The sequence below is a fragment of the Schistocerca americana genome, chromosome 4, assembly GCF_021461395.2.
Source record: "Schistocerca americana isolate TAMUIC-IGC-003095 chromosome 4, iqSchAmer2.1, whole genome shotgun sequence".
Taxonomy (NCBI): Eukaryota; Metazoa; Arthropoda; class Insecta; order Orthoptera; family Acrididae; genus Schistocerca; species Schistocerca americana.
This window is the reverse complement of record NC_060122.1, coordinates 639,981,584-640,003,831: the sequence shown is the minus strand read 5'-3', so window position 1 is coordinate 640,003,831 and position 22,248 is coordinate 639,981,584. Positions and strand designations below refer to the sequence as shown.

General features: G+C 39.7%; 1 protein-coding gene across 1 annotated transcript in view; it reads right to left on the bottom strand.

The window, feature by feature from the left end:
* Window positions 1–22,248, bottom strand: part of LOC124613159 (aldehyde dehydrogenase 1A1-like) — a 91,774-nt gene that overhangs the window by 23,416 nt on the left and 46,110 nt on the right. The window contains exons 5-7 of the mRNA XM_047141786.1: window positions 20,774–20,964; window positions 17,266–17,379; window positions 6,047–6,149 (exon numbers count right to left, since the gene is read on the bottom strand). Coding sequence (XP_046997742.1) covers window positions 6,047–6,149; window positions 17,266–17,379; window positions 20,774–20,964 — 408 coding nt within the window. The remainder of the gene's footprint in view (window positions 1–6,046; window positions 6,150–17,265; window positions 17,380–20,773; window positions 20,965–22,248) is intronic.

Below are 22,248 nucleotides of genomic sequence, written 5' to 3'. Positions count from 1 at the left end.
CAAGGGAATTTGGCCCAGGATTTTTCAGGTCTCCTGAACCTTTGTACTTTTTGGGTATGAAAATATGCCTGTTAATCTCTTCTTGCAAGGGCAGTAGGGATTCATTGTGGCTGTAAGTGAAGATTCCCTTAGGAAATCTTGAGAATGGTTTGGGCAGTTGAGGAGTTCAGAAAAACATTGTGCCAATTCATGGCAGTTTTCCTGATTGATCGAGTTGAGTCTTCCACCTGATTTATTGAAACATAAATTCTGAAGGGTATATCCTCAGATTATTCCTTCGAAAGTCCTATAGAAATCTCATGTACTGCAGTTGTAAACATTTTATTCAGTGGAATCCAGTTGTTCCTTCACATGAATGACTTTTGTCACATATTTCCTGAGTTCACTGAAGTGTCATTAATTTTCTAATGTTTTCTTACTTGTATGCTTAAGAAAAGCCTCTTTATGTTGTTTCAGCACTTTCTCACATTTTGAATCCCACCAGGGTTCTCAGTTCTTTTTCAGTGGGATCAATTGTTTAGCCTTTTGTGTGATTTTGGTGTGGAATTTTTCCCAGGTGTTTGCATTGTCTCTTTCCAATTCTTCTTTAAAACAATGTTGGTAGTAATCTCAGACTTTTTGCACATGATGCTTTTACCTGTAATGGAGTACTGCCTAAAAAAGCTGCTTAAATATTCAAACAATGGAAAATCCAGGATGGAATGTAATGATACCAGAGAAGGAAAGTTGCTACTCACCATATAGCAGAGATGCTGAGCTGCGATAGGCACAATAAAAAGATTCACACAATCATAGCTTTCGGCCATTAAGGCCTTTGTCAGCAGTAGACACACATACACACACGCACACACACACACACACACACACACACACACACACACACACACACACACACACACACACACACACACACACACGCAAGAGAAACTTGCACACACATCTGCAGTCTCAGTGAGCTGTGAGCAGCAGCACCAGTGCATAATGGAATGGTGACTGGGTGGGGGTAAGGAGGAGGCTGGGGCGGGGAGGGGGCGGGATAGTAAGGTGGGAGTGGCGGACAGTGAAGTGTTGCAGTTTGCAGTTTAGACGGAGGGTAGGAGCAAAGGTACAGAGCAGGGGGGGGGGGGGGGGGGGGGGGGGGGGGGGGGGGGGAAGTAGTGGAAAGGAGAGAAATAAAAATAAAAATAAAAATAAAAGAAATTAAAAGACTGGGAGTGGCGGTGAAATGATAGCTGTGTAGTGCTGGAATGGAAACAGGGAGAGGGCTGGATGGGTGAGGACGGTGACTAACAAAGGTTGAGGCCAGGAGGGTTACGGGAATGTAGGATGAATTGCAAGGAAAGTTTCCACCTGTGCAATTCAGAAAAGCTGGTGTTGGTGGGAAGGATCCATATGGCACAGCCTGTGAAGCAGTCATTGATATGAGGGGTATCATGTTTGGCAGTGTGTCCAGCTACAGGGTGGTCCACGGTCCACTTGCTTTTTGGCCTCAGTTTTTCGGTGGCCGTTCATGTGGACAGACAGCTTGTTGATTGTCATGCCTACACAGAATGCAGCACAGTGGTTGCAGCTTAGCTTGTAGATCACGTGACTGGTTTCACAGATTGCCCTGGCTTTGATGTGACAGGTAATGTTAGTGACCGGGCTGGAGTAGGTGGTGGTAGGAGGATGTATGGGACAGGTCTTGCATCTAGGTCTATTACAGGGGTATGAGCCATGAGGTAAGAGATTGGGAGCACGGGTTGTGTAAGGATGGATGAGTATATTGTGTAGGTTTGGTGGACAGCGGAATACCACATTACCTATCACATCTAAGGCAGGGCTACCTGTGAACCTGTCATGTGATCTACAAGCTAAGCTGCAACCACTGTGCTGCATTCTACGTAGGCATGACAACCAACAAGCTGTCTGTCCACATGAACAGCCACCGAAAAACTGTGGCCAAAAACAGTAGGACTACCCTGTAGTTGAACACGCTGCCAAACATGATACCCCTCATCTCAATGACTGCTTCACAGCCTGTGCCATATGGATCATTCACACCAACACCAGCTTTTCTGAATTGTGCAGGTGGGAACTTTCCCTGCAATACGTCCTACGTTCCTGTAACCCACCTGGCCTCAACCTTTGTTAGTCACTGTCCTCACCCATCCCGCTCCCTCCCTTTTCCCATTCCAGCATTACACAGTCGTCATTTTATCGCCACCCCCAGTCTTTTAATTTCTTTTATTTTTATTGTTATTTCTCTCCTTTCCACTACTTACCCCCTCCCCCCTCCGCACCTTCTCTCCTAACCTCCGTCTAAACTGCAACACATCACTGTCTGCCACTCCCACCTTACTATCCCTCCCCTTATCCACCCCAGCCTCCTCCTTACCCCCACCCAGTCGCCACTCCCATCATGCACTGGTGCTGCTGCTCGCAGTGTAGTTTCAGCTCTCTCAGACTGCAGATATGTGTGCAAGGTGCACTTGCGGGAGTGTGTGTGTGTGTGTGTGTGTGTGTGTGTGTGTGTGTGTGTGTGTGTGTGTGTGTGTGTGTATGTGTGTCTAGTGCTGACAAAGGCCTTAATGGCCAAAAGCTATGATTGTGTGAATCTTTTTAATGTACCTATCACAGCTCAGCATCTCCGCTATATGGTGAGTAGCAACTTTCCTTCTCCCATATTGCTCAAATATTCAGTTAGATATTGATAAGCTTTCAAAGTGGTGCAAAGATTGATAATTTTTTTAAATGTTCATATATGTGAAACTTTACACATCATATTGTATCTGTTTGGGAGTCTACTGTACCACATTCCAGGCATATATTGTGGGCTGCTGCCTTGCCAGGAGACCATGGCTAAGCAGCTTACAGCAGCATAGTTCACTGAACTGTGTACAAGCCTAACCTCACATGATTCAGGGTGTTTGTGTCTTGCCTTCACACAGCCTCCACATCATCCAGCGGCACCAGCCTTGCAAATAGGCATTGTGACTATTCTGGTAGAGAGCACTGAAGTCAGGACATCACATCCTTATGCCACGTTGTGTGTCCACTCCGTGCCATGTGAGTATCCCTCTACTGTAGAGTATTTTGGCCACTGCCAGACCACACTATGACCAATACCACTGTGTGCTTCACACTGGTCACACTAGCAGCCCACTAATCACAGTCACCACCTTCACATCAATGACACGGTGTGAGACCATTATCCTCTGCTCTCATACACCAGGCCTCAGTGAACATTGTTCTTCTGACAGCTATCATTGTTGAGCCACCACCTCCGCCATCCACTGATGCTCGTCGCCCCAGGAGCATCATCATTCCATCAGCAGCTATCATCACTGAACCAGTTCCTCCATCATCTGCTGACACCCAACATCCCAGAAGTATTGTTGTCCTACCAGTTGCTATCATTTTCGAGCTATGCCTCTGACAATAGTCAACTGCTGATATCCTGGAGGCCCATTGTATGCAAGGGCACACTCTGTGTGCCAGGTTGGATCCTACCATCTATCATTCTTGGCCCCTTCTGCTCTGCCAGCCCCTACTTCATCAAGTAGGCACATCCATGCCAAATGTCTCAGAAAGACAGTTCTGTTTCTTTTGGCATTGTGTGGACATATGTTTCAGACACTGCATTTGAGTTCTGTTCTTATATCAGTAATAAACAGTTGTTGTGGTACTTGCACATTTCATTGGAAGCCTGTAGCACCTGCTGCTGCCACCTCCACCACTGTGGTGGCCACCTCCAACATCTTTGACCCCTGTACAGCCATCCCTGTCATTTCTCTGGTGTTTTCCTGGGCAATTATGGTGATGCTTTCACCTCCACCAACCCCAACTCTGCTTGCCGCCATCTCAGTAACAGCCACCCCTGCACCAGTGCTGGGCTAGACACTTGCAGAGATGCCTTCACCTCTGTCATTCCCAATGCTGCTCACTACTGGCTCACTTGCAGCCACCCCTGCTGAGTGTAGGCTCAGGCAACTGCAGGAATATCTTCAATTCCATTGCCCCTGATGCTGCTCACTATCACCTCTTTCACAGCTGCCTCAGATGTTGGGCACTCACAGTCTGAAGACTTCTCTCTTCTGTTCCATGTTGCTCCCTCATTTGGCTGCACAGGTTGCAACTCTCTGTCATTGTGCTTTGGGTTTGGTTTTCATGGAAATGTTGCTGCAAACCTCAGGCAATGCCAGATTTTGCCCTGTCACCATCCCTAGCTACCAGATGGTCTTTATCTATGTTAACCCTTTGTGTCTATTGTTTTTCAAGTTCCTGGTTGAGACAGCATTTTGTCAATAACATCAGATGCCTCATTGGTTCATCAGCATCCTTGCGCCTCTGTTGGTCACCACTGATTGAGTGTTGCTCTCATCTGCCGCTGACACCTACTCAAGTTGTTGCCAACTCTCCAATCCCAGGGCACCTCCTTCTGGTGGCCAGTATTTCAGCTGGCTGCACTACCTACTAAGGGGAGATGGGGTGATATGTATTGCACCGGACTGTACTGGATGCCATGCCTTGCTGCATATCATCACACTGAAAACTACCATCATCAATGCATTTTTTCTGACATCAACTGATGCCAAATGTCTCAGAAGCATTGTTTTCCCACCAGCAGCTGTCATTGCTGAGCCATTGTCACCGACATCCACTGATGCCCAACATCCCAGAAGTATCTTTTTCCCATTGACCACTACTGTCATTGAGCTATGCCTCTGACACCCACCAATTTCTGACATCCTGAAACCCCATCGCCCTCAAGGACACACTCCAACTGCTAGGTTGGATCATACCATCAGTCATCCTCAGCCCCTTCTGTTCTGTCACCTACTATGACTCATGAAATTCATCAGGAGAGATATCTCTGTTTGTATTTACATAGTGTGCACATTCATCCACAGACATTGTATCAGAGTTCTGTTCTTATGTTGATAATAAACAGTTGTTGTGACATTTGCACATTTTACCTGTAGTTGGTAGCATCCCTAGGCCAATCAACTCATACAAACATCTGGTTGTAGCAGTAAGTGGAGAAATGAAATAGAATGATCAAATAGGCTCAGACATTGGTAGATCAGGTGCAGACTTTGGTTTAGTGGTAGAATATTACAGAAATGCAGTCAGTCTACAAAGCAGTTTGTTTAAAAACCACTTGTATAATCTATACTAGACTACTGCTCAAGTGTATGGGGCCTGTATCAGACAGAACTAAAAGGCAATATTGAATGGATACAAAGGAGGGCAGCATAAATGGTCAAAGGTTTGTTTGCGCCATGGGAAAGCTCCACAGGGATTCTGAAAAAACTGAACTGGCGAACACTTGAAGATGGACGCAAACTAACCTGTGAAAGCCTACATACAAAGTTTCAATAATCAGGTTCAAGTGAGGTATCGTGGAATATACTGCAACCCCATAGATACCACTCCCATAGTGACTGCAAAGACAAGATTAGAGAAATTACAATGCAAACAAAGGCATGTAAACAATTTTTCTTCCTGTGCTCCATATGTGATTGGCATGGAAAGATGCCCTAATAACTGACAAAATGGGAAGAATCCTCAGCGAAACATTTCACTGTGGTTGCCAGAGTATGGATGGAGATGTAGAACAACAATCACAAGGGTATTTGAACTGTTATGTCAATAAAAATCAGCTCAAGATATAGCCTCTTTACTGTAGATCTAGCCAAGTCAAATAATACCAACTACAGAACTTTCCATAAATTGAATTCACTGCAGAATGTGAAAGATAGAGTAGGTCTCTCTGTTCATCATTTATTGATCTCATATTACACCTAGAAAATTAAACAAAATAAGTAAATTTGTTAGAAATATGTCTAAATTTAGGACATGGATTGTTCAAGAACAGGCATGCCTCTGCAGAATGTAATCAAATAGAACATGAGATTTCAATTTGCTGTATTTATGTACTTCATGCTAACACTTAAAGAAAGGATACTTCAAATAGTAGTGAAACATTCAAATAATCATAAAAATAACTTTATCTTACTTACTTACATACACACATTTAAAGTAAATATTTTACTTTACTCACTGTCAGCATCGGGAAGTATTATCAAAGGACTTTTACCACCCAGCTCCAATGAGACTTTCTTCAGGTTAGACTGTGCTGCTGCTGCCATAATAGATTTTCCAACCTAAACAAAATTTCACTACTTTTTATGATTTATTGTAATCTTAAACTTTACTGCACAACACTTACAGGTGCATTCAGGCACCCTCACATCATATTTATATATGACTGTCAATGAGAAAGTTTACTTATTTATTCACAACAAAAAATAACAACATCCCCTCAAGAACACTCACACATACACATGTAAAACAGACTGACACAAAGTCACAAGCACTTTATTTAAAATCAGTCTTGTAATCCACATCAATGAGGCTCTGTCACTAGTAACGAACATTCACAACAGTTTAAAAGTTTACACTGGACCATGAGAGAAACACACATCAATGCTTTCTGGAGATATGAAGTATTAGAACTGCCATTTACTAGCTGTTATCAGTTTCATGACATTGGACTTCACCCCCTTTTTAGCTTCTCTTGTTGATTGTCATGTAATGGACATAAATATATTGCACCTCACTAAAATTATTTAAATGTTTTCTTTCATTTTGTGTGTTCAGTTGAACTTCCTGAAGCACTGTTTTTGGAAAATAGCCAAAAGTCGTGGAAGCCAAAGTATATTTTTGCTGACAATCCTCTGAGCACAAATTACAAAAGGCTTCCCTTGTATCTTTTTTGTGTTATCTGGTCACAAAATTAGTTGGAATAATAGTTGATGAAGACTGTAGTTATGGTGAAATATATGGACAATGTGAAAAGCAAAAACAAAAATCTCTCATGTTGCCCATCACCATTAAATTTCTACTTGTGTACTATTAAAAATATTATTAATTTCTCATATTTAATTTATTTTTATATCCGTAAGTAATGTTTGCTTACAAATTCTTTGTTCCCAAGACTGTGCATTGGTTGACACCAGTTGTCACCATGCTGATATCTAGTTTTTCATCAAACATTTAACATATGTCTCATCATCGGCATTGTTTTAAGTCCTCTGCTGTGAAATTTGTAGTCAATTCCAGCATTTAAACATGAGTGTAGGAAGCTATTTAGTGAATTTTGACTACGTTTGTACTGAGATGTCATTGCTGATGGTGGTGGTAAGCAATACAGTCCACATAAGCAAGCAAGAGACATAGTTTGCAGGAAAATGCTTTCTTCAAGCACAAAACATGTACACACAGACTGCAACTGGCAACAATGTCGACCCCACCCATGTGTCATCTGTGTGAATTGTCATCATTTGTGATTTGGAGTTAAGTGGATGTGTATATTTTGAGACCAAAATGCAACAGGCTGTAAGTAATTCCATAAAGTGACAAGAAAAGAGAACTGCTGAATGTCTCAGCACTGGCTAAATTACAGTCAAATAATTTTTAAGAAATATCAACAGACTGAAATGCTGTCTCTAGCCAAAAGAAATTTCAGCTGGTTATTTTTACACAGGGGAATGGGTTGGGTGGGAGACAGTAATTGGGAGGATGGGGGGAATAAAATCCCTGTCTACTCCCTGTCTTCTATGTGAAAAAATAGTTTTCAACAGTAGCAGATATACTGGAAAGTTGAAAATGCAAGCAACAGATTTTTCTTATATGAGTAGCATAATCTTTGCATGTAAAACTCAGATTTTTAACACAACAATATACTTTTTATCAAAATATTTATTTTGATGTTAAAATAGAAATTTAAAAAAATGCTTTATGCAACAAGAAATGGAAGTGGCTCCTCATAGGAAGTGTGCAGGAGTGAAATGTCTGGAAAGATAGAAATCAGACACAGTCTGCTCCTGCAAAGATAACAGAGATAGAACCTAATAAGGTTTAAAGGACAGATCCATGATTGTAAGTGATGAAAACCTGTGTCACACAATAATAAATTCAGTCCCATGCAACTCATGCATTTAATGGAATATTGGTTTGATTACTGAATGGTTGTAAAAGAGTAATCCAAAGCTCTTATCTAAATTCATGTGTTAAAACGAATTCACGAAAGCATTGTACTTGAATGTGGATGCCCCCATTCCAAGTCAAGAATACCTTTTGAGAATCTATTGTGCTCAGTGGATAAAGATATTAAACATCTGCCTGCCAGTGGTCAACCCTGAGTTCTATGTCATTTGACTGATTTAGGAATTTGTCAAGAACAAGGAAACACTAGAGAACAATCCATTTAAGTTCACTCAATCTAGAGCTGCATTTCTCTGCTCTGCATAGTGGTTTCCAAAGCAACTCATGGAATTAAGTGTGTCATGTATACAAACATGAAAATACATGCACAAAGAAATCATTATGTAGACATTGCACCAGAACCATATGAAGTGAAGCAGGTAGATATGACAGGAGTGAGGCCACATTATGGAAGATTTCTTTGATTTATCACTCTGTCAGTCAAAAGTTATTCCATCTAATCACTGTACACCATACTTTAATTTATGTTTTACTGTTACAGATGTACAATTCATTTCCTTACTCATTTGTTGAGAACAATGTCCATTTCAGGTCGTCATATGCTGTTACTCATTTAGTGCTTCTTACCATGTAGGTCCCCCCCTCCCCCATGAACCATGGACCTTGCCGTTGGTGGGGAGGCTTGCATGTCTCAGCGATACAGATAGCCCAACCGTAGGTGCAACCACAATGGAGCGGTATCTGTTGATAGGCCAGACAAACGTGTGGTTCCTGAAGAGGGGCAGCAGCCTTTTCAGTAGTTGCAGGGGCAACAGTCTGGATGATTGACTGATCTGGGCTTGTAACACTAACCAAAATGGACTTGCTGTGCTGGAACTGTGAACAGCTGAAAGCGAGGGGAAACTACACAGCCGCAATTTTTCCCAAGGGCATGCAGCTTTACTGCATGGTTAAATGATGATGGCATCATCTTGGGAAAAATATTCTGGAAGTAAAATAGTCCCCCATTCAGATCTCCGGGCGGGACTACTCAGGAGGATGTTGTTATCAGGAGAAAGAAAACTGGCGTTCTCCGGATCGGAGCGTGGAATGTCAGATCCCTTAATCGGGCAGGTAGGTTAGAAAATTTAAAAATGGAAATGAATAGGTTAAAGTTAGATATAGTGGGAATTAGTGAAGTTCGGTGGCAGGAGGAACAAGAATTCTGGTCAGGTGAATACAGGTAATGCAGGAGTAGGTTTAATGATGAATAGGAAAATAGGAATGCGGGTTAGCTTCTACAAACAGCATAGTGAACGCATCTTTGTGGCCAAGATAGATACAAAGCCCACACCTACCACAGTAGTACAAGTTTACTATATATGCCAACTAGCTCCGCAGATGGCGAAGAGATTGATGAAATGTATGATGAGACAAAAGAAATTATTCAGATACTGAAGGGAGGTGAAAATTTAATAGTCATAGGTGACTGGAATTCGATAGTAGGAAAAGGGAGAGAAGGAAATGTAGTAGGTGAATATGGATTGGAGGGAAGAAATGAAAGAGGAAGCTGCCTGGTAGAATTTTGCACAGAGCATAAGTTAAGCATAGCTAACACTTGGTTCAAGAATCATGAAAGAAGGTTGTATACATGGAAGAAGCCTGGAGATACTAGAAGGTGTCAGATAGATTCTATAATGGTAAGACAGAGACTCAGGAACCAGGTTTTAAATTGAAAGACATTTCCAGGGGCAGATGTGGACTCTGACCACAATCTATTGGTTATGAACTTTAGATTAAAACTGAAGAAACTGCAAAAAGGTGGGAATTTGAGGAGATGGGACCTGGATAAACTGAAAGAACCAGAGGTTGTAGAGAGCTTCAGGGAGAGCATTAGGGAATGATTGACAAGAATGGGGAAAGAAATACAATAGAAGATGAATGGGTAGCTTTGAGAGACAAAATAGTGAAGGTAGCAGAGGATCAAGTATGTAAAAAGACTAGGGCCAATAGAAATCTTTGGGCACCAGAAGAGATATTGAATTTAATTGATGAAAGGAGAAAATATAAAAATGCAGTTAATGAAGCAGGCAAAAAGGAATACAAATGTCTCAAACATGAGATCGACAGGAAGTGCAAAATGGCTAAGAAGGGATGGCTAGAGGACAAATGTAAGGATATACAGGCACATATCACTAGGGGTAAGAGAGATACTGCCTACAGGAAAATTAAAGAGACCTTTGGAGAAAAGAGAACCACTTGTATGAATATCAAGAGCTCAGATGGAAACCCAGTTCTAACCAAAGAAGGGAAAGCAGGAAGGAGGTGGAAGGAGTATATAGAGGGTCTATACAAGAGCGATGTTCTTGAGGACAATATTATAGAAATGGAAGAGAATGTAGATGAAGATGATATAGGAGATATGATACTGCGTGAAGAGTTTGACAGAGCACTGAAAGACCTAAGTCAAAACAAGGCCACAGGAGTAGACAACATTCCATTAGAACTACTGACAGTCTTGGGAGAGCCAGGCCTAACAAAACTCTACCATTTGGTGAGTAAGATGTATGAGACAGGAGAAATACCCTCAGACTTCAAGAAGAATATAATAATTCAAATCCCAAAGAAAGCAGATGATGACAGATGTGAAAATTACCGAACTATCAGTTTAATAAGCCATGGCTGCAAAATACTAACATAAATTCTTTACAGATGAATGGAAAAACTGGTAGAAGCCGACCTTGGGAGATTAAGAAAAGGCAAACCTATGTTTCTGGCATTTGTAGACTTAGAGAAAGCTTTTGACAATGTTGACTGGAATACTCTCTTTCAAATTCTGAAGGTGGCAGGGATAAAATACAGGGAGCAAACGGCTATTTACAATTTGTACAGAAACCAAATGGCAGTTATAAGAGTCCAGGGGTATGTAAGGGAAGCAATGGTTGGGAAGGTAGTGAGACAGGGTTGTAGCCTATCCACAATGTTATTCAATCTGTATATTGAGCAAGCAGTAAAGGAAACAAAAGAAAAATTCAGAGTTGGAATTAAAATCAATGGAGAAGAAATAAAAACTTTGAGGTTCGCCGATGACATTGTAATTCTGTCAGAGACAGCAAAGGACCTGGAAGAGCAGCTGAATGGAATGGACAGCGTCTTGAAAGGAGGATATAAGATGAACATCAACAAAAGCAAAACGAGAAGAATGGAATGTAGTCAAATTAAATTGGGTGATGCTGCAGGAATTAGATTAGAAAATGAGATGCTTAAAGTAGTAAATGAGTTTTGCTATTTGAGGAGCAAAATAACTGATGATGGTCAAAGTAGAGAGGATATAAAATGTAGACTGGCAATGGCAAGGAAAGCGTTTCTGAAGAAGAGAAATTTGTTAACATCGAGTATAGATTTATGTGTCAGGAAGTATTTGTATGGAGTGTAACCATGTATGGAAGTGAAACGTGGATGATAAATAGTTTAGACAAGAAGAGAATAGAAGCTTTTGAAATGTGGTGCTACAGAAGAATGCTGAAGATCAGATGGATAGATCACATAACTAATGAGGAGGTATTGAATAGAGTTGGAGAGAAGAGAAATTTGTGGGACAACTTGACTAGAAGAAGGGATTGGTTGGTAGGGCATATTCTGAGGCATCAAGGAATCACCAATTTAGTATTGGAGGGCAGCATGGAGGGTAAAAATCATAGAGGGAGACCAAGAGATGAATACACTAAACAGATTCAGAAGGATGTAGGTTGCAGTAGGTACTGGGAGATGAAGAACCTTGCACAGGGTAGAGTAGCATGGAGAGCTGCATCAAACCAGTCTCTGGACAACAACAACAACCATGTAGGTTTCTAGCTGTCTAGATACAGTAGTTACTAAAAGCAAGACTGATAGTGTGAAGGAAGAGAACAAAACTCTACCACTGGTGGAACATGAAATTATTGAGCATTATAATAGTGTCAGCCTGTGACCTTGACAACTACATTAACCTCAGACCCATAAATTGCTTCCAGAGGGCAAGTGCTTTACAAATTCATAAGTGGCATTTATTCACCAGGAAGATATATGATTTTACCAATAAAAGTTCAAATGTCCCAGTTGAATTTTTTCTGCAACAATACCAATGATTATATTCTCAATCACAGCCAACAGTATTTTGTGTTACTGCAATAATAACAACTAATTGGAAAACAAAACAAATTTGCAGAAAAGAGAACTGTGTACAGGCAATTATTTACAAAAATATGGCCTGACTTTCATTACTCTTGAGAAGCAAAGAACATGAAAAACCACACTTTCTTGTAATTATCTTTGATTATATTGCCCTCTTTCCAATAAAAATATAGTATTCACATACGAAATTAAATAAGACACTTTCACATTGCTGGCAAGGTGTGAATACTCCAATGACCATCATAAGATGGACTCACAAAATGACACTGAAGTACAGAGCTCGCCATTAAAATTGCAACACCTGGAAGGATATAAAATAATGAAATTTTATTATAAAGCATCTACAGAATAAAAGGAAGAATATACGATTAAATTTGTAAGTGGTTTTGGAGGATACAGGGTGCAAATTCTGTACACAGAATTGCCACTTCCCGTAGCAACAATGAAATTTAACCTGATAGGCTCAGAGTCAAACTGAGCTTGTCTGACAGGTATAGGTATGTCATTCTGCTGTTCCAACTCTATGCCACAGTTCATCACTGAGTTACTGCATGCCACTCTATTGGCAACCCATGATGAAATGCTTTCAATGGGTGAGGGACTTAGAGATTGTGCTCACCAGGCAGCAGTTGAACACCCTGTATATTGAGGTAAGTCAGGACAGCACAGGCAACATGCACTCTTGTATTATCTGTCAGTGCATCTCTCTCTGCAGGTCCATCAAGGGGGGCAACAACAGTGGTCACTGTGCTGAAAGTTTGTGATGCTCCACATGTTGTCACATTGTCTTTGTGGCTATTCATCATGCTGAAACAAGTCCATTTTCTGGTTCATGGTATGTGACGTAGCTGCACAATTCTGCATGGTCAAGTAAATAATATGTCTTCTGTTCTGTTGGACACTAGTCATGTGGGGCTGCTAGTATCCTACATGGCACTGAGTACAGCCCTCCTGAAACAGCTGATTCCATATTTGTATGCCTGTCATGTACTGATCAATGTGAGCAGCAATATTGTGAAACCATGAACCATAGTCTAGATAGACCACAGTGAAATTCTGACACACACTGGTACACATTTCTCCTTTTTACACAGGGTACAACATGATCTTCTCACAAACAAACAACATTCAAATGTGTTTCCTGAATGAAAAACCCACTCTGATATCTTTACTTATTTACAGAATGTAGGTGACATTACTCCTTCCTACTTTGAGTGGCTGCCCTAAAATGCAAATTAGTTTCATTCCAAAGCAAGTAGTACACTTTATGTAAATTTCACAGTTGCTTCATAACATCTTCTTCTGCACTTAAAAAATCAATAGTAAAGCCTCTTTATAAAAAAGACTGTCTATATATTATACAAAATTATAGACCATTGTCACAAATTTCAGGTTTTGCTAAAGTAATTGAGAGGATTATATATGAGAGACTATTGAGTTTCCTAAACAAATGCAAAATTGTAACCAATGCACAGAATGGATTCAGGAGAAACAGCTCTACAGAAACAGCTGTATATCACTTCTTGGAACAGATTTTAACTGCAATGGATAATGAGGACTTAAACAGTGGAATAGTTTTAGATGTATCCAAGGCATTTGACCTCATCAGCCATGATATTTTCCTAGAGAAACTGTATTGCTATGGAGTACGTGGAAAAGCATACAGCTGGTTTCAATCGTATCTGTGCAACAGATATCAAAGTGTTGAAATAATACATAATGGCACAAAATATTACTCAACATATCTGAAAGTAAACTGTGGTGTACCCCAGGGCTCTGTTTGAGGCCCTCTGCTCTTCTTAGTTTTCATTAATGATTTTCCTAACCATCTAACAAGAGCAGAATCAGTACTTTTTGCAGATGATACGAGCCTTTTTAGTAAAGGAGTTAGTGAAGCTGACCTACAAGAAAAAATAGCTTCACCAATGAATGAGGCAGCAGAACGGTTCAAGGACAATTATTTAATTATAAATGACAAAAAATCCACTTGGATGAACTTTATACACATAAGGAACAAAAAATAACATAAGAGTAGAGATTGGGAAATGTCTGATAGAACAAACTTTGTTTACAAAATGTTTCGGTGTATAGCTGAACAATAACTTCAGATGGGAAAAACATGTTGAACTATTGAATAAAATACTTAGTAAATACTGTTATATATCAAGAAAACTTAAAGAAAACTGTGATTTTGAAACAATACTACGTGCCTACTACTCTTACATTCATAGTAATCTAAGATATGGTATCATATTTTGGGGGAATACAGGTTTTGCAAAAAGTTGTTTTAAGCTCCAAAATAGAGCTACTCATATTCTGAAGGGTGTTGCCTACAGAGATCCACGTAGAGGACTCTTTAAGGAGTTAAAAATTTTGATCCTCCCTAGTTTATTCATCCATGAACCAGTATGTTTCCTAAAGTCAAGTCAAGAATTCTCTTCTCTAAACAGTGAAGTACACAACTATCAGACCAGAAACAGGCACGATTTCCATAGAAACATACATTCAAAATCCCTGTACCAAAATAATGTTCAACACTTACCAAAAGAAATAAAAAGCATTAAAAAAAAGAATTAAAGAGGCTACTTTAGGTCAGAGTTTCTATAACGTTACTGAATTTTTTTGCTATGATAAACAGATAGTGCTCATCTTTTGATTTTTCTGCATAATCCTTCATTTTTTTCCAACTTGCATGTAAATAGAAGACAAAATATGTGAAGTTTAATTAAGAAAAATATTAAAGTGTAATTAAAAAAATGTTATTCCCCTTAATGGATTTTTCATTGTATAAACTTTGTAAATTTTTTTTCTCATCTTTCATGTAAAAAGAAGACAAAATATGTAAAGTGTAACTAACAAAATGTTATTTCCCTTAATTGTAAAAAATATAAATCATGCTCTCTCTCTCTCTCTCTCTCTTTCTTTCTATATGACAATTCCTATATCATGCATATGATAAAATGGATGATAATAAACTGAATTGAACTGAATTGAAATCTTCAGTTTTATGGTCAGCAGTGTATGTTGCCATCTTGATAAATGGATAGTAATTTGGCTACTATATATAATTAAAGAATGTTCAGTTGGCTGTGTCTAAAGAATCTCTGGAGACAAATTAAATGGATACGTTCTGTAAAGAAGTAAAGACTCAAGCAGATACAGTATCAAAACTCTCTTCATTTTACAGTATCAAAACTCTCTTCATTTAAGAAATAATTTGAATAGAGATGATACTCATTCATCTCTCTATCATTATGATTTGTATCAATCGCTGGTACTGACAGAGACATGTTTAAAATGATAGCTCAGTTTGATATCTTTTTAAATAATTATTATTTTATCACTCATATCCAGTGACATTCATTTTGCTCTCCTCCTCCTAAATCAAAAAATTGCCACACAATATAAATAGACACAAAGCCCACATACAGCACATTAACAAAATTTTATGTGCCAACTAGCTCCACAGATGAGGAGGAGAATAGAGGAAATGTATTATGACATAAAAGAAATTGTTGAATGAATATTTAATATTCATAAGGGACTGGAATTCCAAAATAGGAAAGGGTAGAGAAGGAAAATCATAGAGGGAGACCAAGAGATAAATAGTGTAAGCAGATTCAGAAGACTGCAGTAATAACTCAGAGGTGAAGAGGCTTGCACTGGATAGGGTAATGGAGAGCTGCACCAAACCAGTCTTTGGACTGAAGACAACAATACACAACACAACAGTTAATGAACTGACAAGCAACATGTTTAACTCTTTGAGGCTAATCATAGATAATGAAGTTGTTTATAGGAAGATCACATTGCTAGAAAATTGTTCAAATATGTAAGAGGGTCATTGTTCAACACACAGACCAGTAGCTGACCCTCAGCATAAATAACTTCAATGTAACACATATAAATATTCATTTGATTACAGAACTGGTATTCCCACACAGGAAACATTCACAGTCATTATTTATCTAAGCATCTGTCCTGAGCAATTTAACATAGGATGATCACATAACCTAGTTGAGGGAAAGGTATGTGTTACATTCACTTCTGGCAATGTCTTCCTATTATGAAAAATTAAGTGACTTCCTCCAGTTAGAAAGTCTTCAGTTCCACTGGATACCTGTTCTGAGAATTACATGTTTAGCCCCATCTGGCAGGGTGTCCTCAACAGAATCACAATGCTGATCCTATATTCTATAAGATTGTATTTTCATCATTACATGACAGTGTGGAACTGTATCAGAATCAAACTGGACATCATAATCTACCTCCTCCTAGTTCTCATGGATGAACAGAGTGAGCAGAAACTTTATGGCAGATTAAAACTGTGTGCCAGACCGAAACTCGAACTCGATGCTAGTTCTGCAGGTTCACAGAAGAGCTTCTGTGAAGTTAGGAAGGTAAGAGATGAGGTACTGGCAGAATGAAAGCTGTGAGGATGGGTTGTGAGTCATGCTTGGGTAGCTCAGTTGGTAGAGCACTTGCCCGCGAAAGGCAAAGGTCCCGAGTTCGAGCCTTGGTCTGGCACACAGTTTTAACCTGCCAGGAAGTTTCATATCAGTGCACACTCTGCTGCAGAGTGAAAATCTCATTCTGAGAGTGCGCAGACTTTCACAATATTACTACATGTGAAACACTTATTGACTCCTACAGTGCAAATGTTTGGCCTTCAAATGTTCAAATGGCTCTGAGCACTCTGGGACTTAACATCTGAGGTCGTCAGTCCCCTAGAACCTAGAACTGCTTAGACCTAACTAACCTAAGGACATCACACACGTCCATGCCCGAGACAGGATTCAAACCTGCGACTGTAGCAGTCATGCGGTTCTGGACTAAAGCACCTAGAACTGCTCGGTCACAGCGGCTGGCTTTTGGTCTTCAGAAGGTTCATAATATATGACCATAACTTTAACTGATATCAGTAATATAATGCTAGATTTATATGCATCTGCCAGAATGACACTACTTGAAACTGAGAACACACTTCACTTTTTTCTAACGCTTTGGAGTACTTGCTACAGGAATCTCTTCTGCCACAGAAGCAAGCTGATTGCATCCAAAATATGATATTAATAACTACCTTCATCGTAAATATCTAGTTCCCTTTGCCAATTTTCTTACCACAACAGAACCTGTGAAAGCCACTTTGGCAACGTCAGGATGTGAAGCAATGGCAGCACCTGCAGTTGACCCATAGCCTGGGACAACATTGACAACACCAGCAGGAAAGCCAGCCTGAAAAAAAAGTTTACATCAATTACTGTTGTCGAAAAATGATATCTGAAATAAACCATCACATAAATCTCTCACTCTCACCAATTTCTTCCTTCATGGAGTGGTTGAAAGGAGGGACCACATTACAGTCTTCTGTGGTGAAACAATTTCTAAATGCTGAATTCAGGTTTTCGGCCTTCCTTCTATCATCTTCCATTTCAGTGCCAATATGATCACTGAGAAATTGATTAAATGGCATGCTGACTTTACGTAAGACAAAACTTTCTTAGCATTCTTAGTTCGATCAGTTGGCATACTTTTTATTTCCAACTCAATGAATGCTCCTCCATTGTTCTCCTTACGCTAATAATGGCTTTGTTCAGTTTTTGCTTCTATCTACACAGACTTTGGTTAAATCTGTGCTGAAGCTCTCTTTGCTTCTGTAATAGCTTTCTAACAAGGGCATTGTACCACTGTTGGTCTTTTACCATCTAAAATAGCAAGTTGATATACAAGTGAACTAAGGTCTAAAGTTCTGGTTGTGAAACATGTGCATCTCACTGCAAAGGTAGGTGCCACATTTCAATTCTACATCACAGCTGACATTACTTTTACTACAACTACATGTACCAGTAATGTCAGGATACATCTGATAAAATAGTATACGAGGTGTGACAATAAAGTAATGAGACTGACATGGAAAAAATGTTGCTTACCATTTTAGTCAAGTTTAGTGTTGTCTCCTTCAGAGTAGTTCCCTTCTGATTGCACACACTTTTTCCAGTGCTTATGCAGTTGATGATAACATTTCTGGAACTCATCTTCTGTAATATCCTCCAAGATATATGGTGTCCCTTGACTGCTGTTTTGACTCTTGGAAATAGAAAAAAGTTGCACAGAGCAATATCTGGTGAATAAGTTGGCTGTGGTAACACTGAAATTTGTTTTGAGGTTAAAAATTGCTGTTCTGACAGAGCACTATGGGATGGCACTTTATCGTGATGCAGAATCCAATTATCAGCAATGTTGGCACAGACATGAAAAACTCTTTTACGAAGTCTTTCTAAAATTTCTTTGTAGTAATGGTTAACTGTTCATCCAGGAGGCACCCACTCTTTATGAACAATTCCCTTGGAATCAAAGAAGCACACAAGCATGCATTTCACTTTTGCCTTTGACATGCATGCTTTTTTTGGTCTGGGTGATCCCTTTCAGAACCATTGCGAACATTGGCATTTTGTCTCTGGATCATACTGAAAAAACCAACTTTTATCACCAGTGACAACATGGCTCAACAATTCTGGATTGATTTCCATTTGCTGTAACAGATTGGCTGCCACATTTTCCCATGTTTCTCGCTGTTGTGGTGTGAGATTTTTGGGGACCATTTTTGCACAAATATTTCTCATACCATGATCTTCAGTTATTATTAGATTAACCATTTTTCGACTGATGTTTAGTTCTTCTGCAATCATTTTCATGGATAATCTTTGATCAGATCATACGAGTTCATGCACCCTGGCCAAGTTGACATCCATTGATAGTCGTCCACTGCAGTCTTCATCTTCAATATTCGTTCTGCCTTCACTAAACATTTTATGCCACCAAAAAGTTGAGCTCTTGACATAATCTCCTCTCCAAAAGCCTTCTGAAGCTTACTGTATGTTGTCATGGCGTTTTCACCCCATTTAACGCAAAAAGAAATAGCATACCGTTGCACAATACTAGGCGGTTCCATTTCTGTGACAAGAGACACAAACACGTGTTAACTTATTACAGCACAACTCATGACTGAGCAGTTGCATCGATGTGCCGCTTGGACTAGAAGCAGCTTATAGACCAAGGTCAAAGATATTGTGCCTACGCAAGCCTGCAGGGTTGCCACGTCTTGCAAAGAAAATCAGTCTCATTACTTTATTGTTGCACCTCACATGTGGTTTAAATATTACAATATTATGAAAAGGATAGTTGTTACTCACCATGTAACATAGATGCTGAGCCACACAACAAAAAGACTGTCAGAAAGCGAGCTTTCGGCCAATGTGGTCTTCATCAGAAACAGACAAAACACACACACACACACACACACACACACACACACACACAAATGCAACTCACACACAAATGATAATCTCTGGCATCTGAGGGCAGACTGAGAGCAGCAGTGCATAATGGGAGAAGCAACTGGGTGGTGGGGATAATGGGGGATGGTAAAGGTGGAGAGAGGGTACTGCAGTTACGCACAGTCATAAGGTTAGTTGGAGGGCAGGGAGTGAGGGGGGAGGGGGGGGGGGTAGCGGAAAAGCTGAGAAGTAGGAAGACTGGGCAGGGAGTGAGGGGGGAGGGGGGGGGGGGGGTAGCAGAAAAGGAGAAAAGTAGGAAGACTGAGCGCATTGTCGGAATAGAGGGCTATGTAGTGCTAGAATGGGAAAAGTGATGGGGCTAGATGGGTAAGGACAATATTTAATGAAGGTTGAGGACAAGAGGGTTACAGGAATGTAGCGTATATTGCAGGGAGAGTTCCCACCTGGGAATTTCAGAAAAGCTGGTACTGCAGGAAGGGTCCAGCTGGAAGAGGCTGTGAAGCAGTCATTGGAATGAAGAATGTTGTGTTGGGTAGCATGCTCAGCAATGGGGTGAACCAGCTGTTTCTTGGCCATAGTTTGTCAGTGGCCAATCATATGGACAGATAGCTTTTTGATTGTCATGCTCGTGTAGAATGCAGCACAGTGGTTGCAGCTTAGCTTGTGGGTGACATGACTGGTTTCACAGCTCATACTGATTTCACAGCTACGAGCTAATCTGCAACCATGGTACTGCATTCTACATGGTCGTGACAGCAAACAGGCTTTCTGTCCACATTAATGTCCACCAACAAACTGTTGCCAAGAAACAGCTGGACCACCATGTTGCTGAGCACACTGCCCAACATGACATTCTTCACTACAATGACCATTTTACAGCCTGTGCCATCTGGATCCCTCCCACCAGCACCAGTTTTTCTGAACTCTTCCAGTGATATATTCTATGTTCCTATAACCCTCTTGGCCTCATCATTCATTATTTATTGTCCTTACCCACTTAGCCCCTTCCCTGTTCCCACTCCAGTACTAGACAGCCCTCTATTCCACCAATACACTCACAGTGTGTTTGCTTCTCTCTTTTTCTGCTAACCTCCTAACCGCACCTAGCTGCCCAACTGTCTCTCCACCTTGTCCCTGTATGCTCCCACAAGCAGCACTTTACTCTTCCCCAGCCCTACCCTGCCATCATTTTTTGTGTCTATCTGCGACTCAGCATTTATACTATATGGTGAGTAGCAACTAACCTTTTCAAAATATTGTAACATTCCATCCTGGATTTTCTATTTCTTTTATGTGGTGAAAGGAGGTTTTAAAGAAATGGAGATACATACTTCTTTGCACAGGGCTGCAATATATAACGCACAGAGAGGTGTGTCTTCAGCAGGCTTCAGCACTACAGTACAACCTGTGGCAAAAGCAGGAGCTAACTTCCATGCAGCCATCAGCACTGGAGCATTCCACGGTATTATTTGGCCAACCACACCAACAGGTTCTTTCCGTGTGTAGGTGAAGTAAGGGCCATCTGGAATTTAAGGACCAATGTCATGTTATTTCATCTTAGTCATTTAAAACATACATGTACACAAGCTATAAATTCATGTATGCTACCTCAATATGGTAATTAACATCACTTGATAATTAATTACTGTTGAAAAAAGAAAAACTGTAGGGGGCTGAAAGAGATGGAAGAAAAAAAAAATATTGAACTGCAAGTTTCTTAGAACTTTCTAGACAGCTCCTTTAGAAAGAGAAAGAGGGCAGTAGTAAAAATGAAATGTGGATAAAAGAATTATTTAGAAATTAACAAAGAACACTTATTGTTACTTCTGATATTTTACTTCATCTTCTCACTCCCAGTAACTGAATACATTACATTATGTAGATCCTATTGTAAAGAAGCACCTTCAGAGATGTGAAATGAACCAATGAACCAATGTATACATTAACAAAGATGTGACAGTTACCAACTGCTTCTGTGAACTGTTTTAACTATAAACATAATTAATCCACTATACTCCATTCATAGATACAAATTATTTGAATATAATACAATTCGAAGAAGAACAATATACAAAATAGCTGATATTTATACAATTGAAACAAGAACAATATGCAGAATAGCTGATGTTTATTTATTTTATGAAAAATCTTTACATTAGCACACCCTCTTGTAGCCATTGATAGGCGTTTCTAGGTTCAGTATGAACAGTAGGCTTTTAACAATCCACATTATTACAGTGTTGCTGATAAATAACTTGTAACAGGAATGGTTAGTAGATCATTTTAATTTTCATTTGGAATCCATGGAGAAAAACGTTTTGCTTGTATTTTTTATTAACCTCTTTTATTACAAAATATTAAAATAAATTTTCAAAGGCTTGTACAGATTTCTCCTCATTGTTACTGAGACATCTGCTATCTGCTGAAATGTGATGTTCACACAGCACACATTTAGTTTTTGTCTTATATACACTTGTTACTGTTTTCGTCATGTTTCTAACCACATTTTATTTATATCATCTCACTTTCTCTTGTACACATTTATGAATAGTTTTCTTTAATTCAGTATAGTCTTCCCTGTTCCTATCACTGTTTGACTGAGACTCTCATGTTCTCTTAAGTAATGGCTTTGTTCTATTCAAAGACTTATTTAATTTATCATCTTCAAACTTCCAATATATTTTGTTGTTTGCCTAAATACTTTTATTAAATAACTTCACCTTTGTCTATATAAGTATCATCTTCATTTTCTGAGATCCTTAACATGTTGCTTACTTCAATCTTGCATATCTCCCTAGTTTTTAAC